The sequence below is a fragment of the Arachis duranensis genome, chromosome 5 (genome assembly GCF_000817695.3).
Source record: "Arachis duranensis cultivar V14167 chromosome 5, aradu.V14167.gnm2.J7QH, whole genome shotgun sequence".
Classification (NCBI taxonomy): domain Eukaryota; kingdom Viridiplantae; phylum Streptophyta; class Magnoliopsida; order Fabales; family Fabaceae; genus Arachis; species Arachis duranensis.
The window spans coordinates 98,569,854-98,578,080 of record NC_029776.3 but is presented as its reverse complement, the minus strand read 5'-3'; the positions used below and the strand labels follow the sequence as shown (position 1 = coordinate 98,578,080).

General features: G+C 39.4%; 1 protein-coding gene and 1 pseudogene across 1 annotated transcript; both read left to right on the top strand.

Annotated features, from left to right (window-relative positions):
- Nucleotides 1-1,781: 1,781 nt before the first annotated feature.
- Nucleotides 1,782-5,938, top strand: LOC107490981 (uncharacterized; the record flags this gene model as incomplete). The annotated part of the gene is made up of 3 exons (XM_052261853.1): nt 1,782-2,416; nt 3,251-3,619; nt 3,713-5,938. Coding segments are annotated over exons 1-3 (2,706 nt in total), but the record flags the coding sequence as incomplete, so codon positions are not given.
- LOC110281368 (uncharacterized) overlaps nt 5,903-8,227 on the top strand; it is a 3,479-nt pseudogene continuing 1,154 nt past the window's right edge.

Below are 8,227 nucleotides of genomic sequence, written 5' to 3'. Positions count from 1 at the left end.
CTTTAACAACGAGATAACAGTTCAAAACTGATTTTAGAGCTTGATTTCAAAAACGTAGAGAACGAACGAAGAGAAACGCAGAGAACGCAAAGATGGAAGAGAACGTAGATCGAAAACGTTGAGAAAATTAAAAAACGGAAACGAAATCTTTTCGAAAAAGGCAGTTATATATTCGCGTGATGATTGAAAAGTTGGTTAAAAAGTGGCGCGTGAGGTGAATTAAGTTAAAGAGACTTGTATGGAATAATGACTTGTATGTGGAGAATATTTGTTATATTTGGATAGACTTTTTAAAAAGAATTTTCAAATATTAAAAATGTCTTTTATTTTTGTTTTTATTTTTTTTAAAGCAAGGTATTGTTGTCTTTTAAAAAAGTAAATAATTTATTTTTTAATATTTTTTTAAAAGATATATCCAAACATATTTAAAATATAATAAAAGTACTTTATTTTTAATAAAAAATACTTTTTTTCTCAAATAAACCAATCCAAATTAATACTAAATATCTAATTTGATCGATTCAAAGATTTGTTGTTTTTAAAATATTATATATGAACTCTTTGTTATCTAGAGGGGCTTAATTTGTGCTCGGGAGTAAGAGTATCCAGACATAAACTATAAGGAATTGATTCTTGTTTAGGCATAAGGATACCGAAATGTGATCTGTGAAACAGATTATTTAGAGACCTTTTTTACTGTCCAAATCTCTAGAGACCGTCGCCAAATAGCAAACAGTGACACCATTGGCAAGATACAAAAAACTTTGCTTCGAGATTGGAATGCAGGTATCAAGCTTGTGCAGAGAACAATGAACAGAGTAACTGATGCGATTGGAAAACATGCCATTCGTTGCATGGTGAATAATGCTCAATGAATGAAACCTTGAGATGACATCCTCCCTATTCTTTATAGTGATCTCCCTCAACTTGTTAGAGGAGTTGTTTCTTTGTTTTTTTTTTAATTTGTTTAGTCAATAAAAAAAATCAAGATGTTAAGTAACTTACATTTTAATTATGAGGTCTTAATAGGCTTAAATGTTATGTTAGTAATAACACAAGTTTTTTTTCTATAAATATATGGGAAGGGTATTTCACAGAAGAAATTTTATACACCAACTTTTTTTTTAAATCTCCATTATATATAGTAAAGAACTATTTAAAAAAAAATTATGTATGAGTCCCTTCTAATCTTTATTTATATTGTATATATAGTTTAATATTTGAATAATAATAATAAATATAAAAATTAATATTAATTAATAGATTTAGTTATTTTATATCTTAAAGATACATTTTAAGAAAGTAATAATAGAAATTTTTAATGTTTCAAAACATTTAATGTATTAAAAATATAAAAAAATATTTTTAACAATTTTTAATAAACATTCTTTTTATGATATTTTTAAAATACATCCTTAGAACATTATATTAGCAGGATCCCGTAATTAATAAGTATAGTTAAGAAGTTAAAGAGGTTAAATTGACAAAATCATAAGAGAATACGTGGTTTTTAGCTCCGCGCATTTGGCACGGAAGTAGAAGGACTGAAGGAGTGAGTTGACAACGAGAGCGAGGTATGAGTACACGCACAAGTTAAAGACATGGGGGTTATAGAGTCCGTAACGGAAAAAGCAAACGGTGTCGTTTTCGGGTAACCCAAACGTCGTCGTTCCTCTTGTCGCGATCATTTTACAAAATAAAACAAATTTTCTTTTTTTTTTTGTTATTAAATATTATCATTATTAATCTCACAGACACTCTCTCTCTCTTTAGGCCCAAAATTTTCTCGCCGTTTCGCGTTTGCTAAGCGCATCGAACTCTTTTTCCTCTTTATTATTTTTTATTTTTACTCTCTCTATCTTCCCTTTCTCTCTCATCGTCGCGTCTTGTTCGCACAAAATCTCTGGATTTCTCTTCCATTCCCAGCGATCGATCTCGATTACTCGAAGAACCCTTCCTTTTCCCTTTCCTTCGCCGATTTTTCCGATTACAAAAAATCGCCACCTAAGCCCTAAAAAGAAAAAGGAAACACCACACTTACCCCTCTTTCTCTCTATCGATCAGCTAGGTTTTCTTTTCCCCCTTTGTTCGATTGGATTGTATTGTACAGCAGTAGCAGGAAGAAGCAGAGATCTGAGGGGCTTGATCTAGGGTTTTTCGATTTTGTCGTTGGTCTCTCTTTAGCAGTCCATGCCGATTGTTCGAATCTAGGGTTTTCAGTTTTTGCTGCTGTGGGGAAATTCGACCTCGAATTAATGTTTCTTTTCAGGGAGAATTGTGGGATCAATGAAGATGGAGGAATATTATGCATGGGTCCGGTCCTGAGGAGTGGAAACACAGCCGGCACATGTGGCCTGTACCTTCCAACGCCACCGCTGTAGCCCCTGATTCTTCACCGTCTGAATATATATGCAAAGTATATACATATAATTTGTGAAATTTACAATTTTCTTGCTTTTGGTGTTCTAATGCGTTTGTTTTGGTTTTTCCTCCCTCTGAGCTTTTCGGTATTTGCTTTTTAATGAAAATCCTAGAGTATCATTTTAAAATCCGAAATTTCTAACATTTTTAATGTCTGGTTCGATTTTGAGCTATTTGGGTTTCCTTTTCTTTTACGAATTTATCATATCTGGTTATTGGTTTGAAGTTTTTCCCTTGGTTGGGTGATTTTGGGTTTCTTTTCTTGGTTTTTGGGATCTTAGATTAGACGCAAGTTGTTTTTTCCTTAAACATAATATTTTATTTTCATTCCTTGGGGCTATTAATTCGGAAATTAATTATGTTTTTGAGGTGTTGATAATTTGGAGGTCGGAAATTTTATTTTATATATACGCATCTAGTTTTGGATTATTAGTCCGTGTGATGTGCTTGTGCTTCTTTATGGAAGTTCTGTGAGTTTTGTTAGTCTTTTGTGTGATGCTCTCCATCTTTTATATATCACATCCGATTTTTCCCTTCTTCAGAGCTCTATTCTAGCTGACATGTGCTTGTTAGATTGATTATTTGTCTCTGCATTGTGCACTCTTATTCTTTTCGGCGCTGGTTTTGCGCGACGTGTATATTTCATTGATATATTTTCCGTTCCGAAACGATCCCCAACCCCAATACAACCAGTTCATTGTTGACTTATCTGTTATTGTTTATGCTTAACATATTAATACTCTTTTTTCTTAATTTTGATTACCACACTTAATTTTGATTACTACCTCGTGCCTAATGTAATAAACTTAATCATTCATGCTCATTGTAGGATGGACGCAAGATTCGTGTTGGTGATTGTGCACTTTTCAAGCCACCCCAGGATTCCCCACCTTTTATTGGAATAATTCGCAAGTTAATAGTTAATAAAGAAGAAAGTCCAACTTTAGAAGTGAATTGGCTTTATCGACATGCTGATGTGAATCTTGCCAAGGGCATATTGGAAGCTGCCCCAAACGAAGTCTTCTACTCCTATCACAAGGATGAAATATCTGCTGCATCATTACTCCATCCGTGTAAAGTCGCGTTCCTTCGTAAAGGTGTTGAACTTCCTTCAGGGATATCTGCTTTTGTCTGCAGGCGAGTGTATGACATTGAGAACAACTGTTTATGGTGGCTAACTGATAAAGATTACATTAATGTCAGTTTTCCTGGATCTTGTGTTTGTATTTTCCTGTGTTATATTATTGCTAGATTTTATTGATAGGTTTTTTTTGTCTTCTGATGGAATCAGGCTGTTCAGGAAGAAGTTGACCAGTTATTAGATAAGACAAAATTAGAAATGCATGGGGCAGTGCAGTCAGGAGGCCGTTCGCCAAAAGCTTTGAATGGTCCGACGACAACACAATCATTGAAATCTGGTTCTGATAGTGTTCAAAATAATTCTTCCCTTGGTGCACAGGTTAAGGGAAAAAAGAGAGAAAGGGGTGAGCAGGGGTCTGATCCATACAAAAGAGAGCGGTTATTTAAAGCAGATGATGGGGATTCTGTACAGGGTAGACCTGAGAGCATGTTGAAGTCTGAGATTGCTAAAATTACTGACAAAGGTGGGCTTGTAGACTTTGAAGGAGTTGAAAGACTTGTACAGCTCATGCAACCAGACAATGGTGATAAAAGAATAGATTTGGCTGGGCGAATTATGCTTGTTGATGTTATAGCAGCTACAGACCGTTATGACTGTCTTGGTTGGTTTGTACAGCTTAGGGGTTTGCCTGTGTTGGACGAATGGCTCCAGGAGGTCCACAAAGGGAAAATTAGTGACAGTAGTAACCATAAAGAAAGTGACAAATCTGTGGAGGAATTTTTGTTAGCGTTGCTTCGTGCATTGGATAAGCTTCCTGTTAACCTTCATGCATTACAAACATGCAATGTTGGGAAATCTGTCAATCATTTACGCACACACAAAAATTCTGAAATTCAGAGGAAAGCTAGGGGTTTAGTAGACACGTGGAAGAAACGTGTTGAGGTTGAAATGAATATGACTGATTCAAAATCTGGTTCTACTCGTCCTGTGTCATGGCAAGTAAAGCCAGCAGCTTCTGAGGTCTCTCATGTTGGAAATAAGAAAACTGGAGGACCGGAGAATGCTACAAAGGGATCTGCAATTCAACCTTCGGTATCTAAACCTTTGTTGGCTAAGCATGCTTCTGTGGAGGCCCTGTCCAAGTCCTCTTCAGCTCCTGGTTCAATTAAATCGATGACTACTTCAGTAAGCAGTACCTCTAAAGATCAAAATGTTAAGGTGGTAGTTGGCGCTGCAGCATCAGATCAACCGTTGACACCTATCAAGGAGGAAAGGAGCAGCAGTTCTAGTCAATCTCAGAACAACAGCTTTTCTTGTTCTAGTGAACATGCAAAAACTGGTGGGTCTTGCCGGGAAGATTCAAGGAGCTCCACTGCAGTGTCAATGAGTGTGAGCAAAATGCCCGGTGGTGCATCTCGAACCCGGAAGTCCAGCAATGGTATACATGGTACTGGTGTCGCTCTTGCTCAGAAGGAGCCCACTTCTGCAAAAAGTTCCACTAGAAATTCCCCTTCTGAAAAAGTTTCACCAACTCGAGTATCCCATGAAAAGTCTCCTGATCAGCCAACCGATCAAGGGAGTAATAATCAGCGTCTGATCCTTAGGCTGCCAAATACTGTTCGCAGTCCTTCACGAGGTGCTAATGGTAGCTCTTCTGAAGAACCTGCTATTCCTTGTGGGAAAGCTTCTCCTCCTTCTGACAAGAATGAGTCTCAGGATAGAAGAGTGAAGGCTAAGAATGATGGTTTGCATACCATTGCTTCATCAAATGTGATAACTGAGGCATGTGCTACAAGTTGTGAGGATCGTAACGGTTCTCCTCTGGGTGATGAACGGGGAAGGGTTAATGAAGATGGTGATAAAGTAGCAGAGACATCAAAACAAACTAATTCCCCTTCAGGTTTTATTTCCAGATCTGGGCAGACTTATGATGCATCTTTAAGCCCTATGAATGCATTAGTTGAAAGCTGTGTGAAATTTTCTGAAGCAAGTGCCTCTGTTTCGCCTGGAGATGATGGGATGAACTTACTTGCTACTGTTGCTGCAGGGGAAATATCCAGATCTGAAAATATCTCACCTCCAGCTTCACCTGAGGGGAAGTCATCTGCGGCAGATGAATCTAGTTCAGCCAATGTTTCCAAGCTAAAACATCCGGCTGAAACAGCTGCTCATACTGTTGCACAATCTGATGCAGTAGCTTCAGGAGAGCCTCAGTTTAGTGCTGTTGAGTCATTGCAATTTAAAAATGATTCAGGGCACCCTGTGACAACAATGTTGCGTGATTCTTCTGTAGACGAAGCTATTTCATCTAGTTGTAAAGAGAAATCTGGTGATAACAGAGCTCAAATAAATTGTTCAGCTGCAGATTTGTCACAAAATGCCGAAGCTGTATGCCCAGACTCTCAACCAGTGAAAGTTGACCACTTGGGTGAGACAATCCTGGAGAATGGTAAAATGTTAGTTTCGAAAGAGACTGTTGCAACTGTAAAGATTGAAAAGGAGGTAGGTGAAAAATTACCGGAGCTATCTTCAGATGATAAGAAGATTGGTGTGGAGCAAGTGATGGTTACTGGTATGTCATCTCAAAAGTCATCTCCAGTTACAGAAAAATCTGAGTCTCCAGATTTTAAAAAGGAGGATGTGGCTCCACCCTCTGCTTCAGGTAATTCTTTGCCAGCATCCAGGGATGAACAAGCAAGTGAGATGAAGTTGGCTGCCGCTGAACTTGATGAAAAAAGGAAGGATCGAGACTCAGCAGTTTCAGCTGAAGCTAATGGATGCGATGAAGATAATTCTGGCAGGAAAGAGGTTCTTCGACAATGCTCTATGTCTTCAAATCGCCCAGAGTTGTCTAAAGTTCCTGGGAAAGAAAATGAAGCATCCAAAACCTCAGAGTGTAACCCAGATGGGAATGATTCTCATGTTGCAGGAGAGCATGCCTGCAGTATTAATCCATCTGTAACTGTTTCTGGGTCTGATGCAGCCGTAAGATTGGACTTTGATTTAAATGAGGGTTTCCCTGTTGATGATGTGAGCCAAGGGGACATTGTTAGACAGGAAGAACATGTCGCATCATCTGTGGTTCGAAATCCTTCTGCATTGCCTTTCCCCATTTCGTCCATCTCTGGGGGATTCCATGCAACAATTACTGTGGCATCTGCTGCCAAGAGACCATTAATTCCGCCGGAAAACCCATTGCGCAGTAAGGGTGAACTTGGATGGAAAGGCTCTGCTGCTACAAGTGCCTTCCGGCCAGCTGAGCCTAGGAAAAACGCAGAGACATCATCAACTAGTGATATTCCTTCTGTTGATTCCACTGCTTTGAAACAAGGCCGTGCTCCTTTAGATTTTGATTTGAATGTTGCTGATGAAAGAAGTTTTGAGGATGTAGCCTCCCATGGTTCTTTAGAATCTGCTCCACCTGATCGCACCACTATGGGACTTGATCTTGATTTGAACAGAGTTGATGAGACTCCTGATGCTGTTTCTTTCTCTCTGAGTAAACTGGATGTTCCTGCTTTGCCAAGTAAGTCTTCACTGTCTGGTGGGTTATCCAATGGTGGAAGTGTGTCAAGAGACTTTGATTTGAATAATGGACCAGGCCTTGATGAAGTTGGCACAGAGGTCCCAGCTCGAAGTCAGCAGATGAAAAATAGTGCACCATTTCCATCTGCTATCCATGGTACGAGAACCAACACTGCTGAATTGGGGAATTATTCGTCATGGTTTCCTCCAGGCAATTCATATTCAGCAATTACTGTCCCTGCGCATCTTTCTGGTAGAGGTGAACAGAGTTATGTTGCAGCTGCTGCGGCACAGCGGCTCATGGCTACTTCTGGTAGCAGTTCCTTTGGTCCTGAGCTGTACAGGGGGCCTGTGCTTTCATCCTCTCCTGCTGTTGCTTACCCACCTACTGCACCCTTTCCGTATCCAGGGGGATTTCCATTCGAGACCAGTTTTCCATTATCTTCAAACTCCTTTTCTGTTGGTTCAGCAACATTTATTGATTCATCAACAGTTGGTGGACTTTGCTTTCCTTGTTGGTGGACTCTGCTTTCCTACCATACCGTCACAGCCAGTTGGACCTGGCGGTGTTGTCTCCTCAGCTTATGCTCGTCCCTATGTCATGAGTCTTCCAGGTGGTACAAGTAATGTGATTCCTGACAACCGCAAATGGGGAAGTCAAAGTCTGGATCTTAATTCAGGCCCTGGTGGCACGGATACAGACCGAAGAGAGGATAGATTGCCTTCTGGGTTGAGGCAAGTGCCCGCTCCCAATCCCAATTCACAATCCTTGATGGAGGAACATATGAAGATGTTTCAGGTGGCAGGTGTGTTGAAGAGGAAAGAACCTGATGGTGGTTGGGATGGAGCTGATAGATTTAGCTACAAACAGCCCTCATGGCAGTAGGATAATGGAATATTTAAGTTGAGGTGAGCCCCTTATTGCAAGCCTTGACTGTGTATCGATGTTTGTTTGTTTTATTTCTCCCCCTCTTCTCCCTTCAATTTCTGCAAGTATATCTGGATCGATTTTTTTTTTGTGTTTTTGCGTGATTCATTCCACATACTGAGGCCCCATTTCTTGGTGTGGATGAAACCTAGGCTCCCCATGTTATGTTCAATCTGAGGAGCTGTGCTGATGATGTTGCGGCATTAACGATGTTATGTGCTGCCTTTATTTTGAGTGCTTGGTCGAGTTTATTGTGTCTGGGTGTGTGTGGT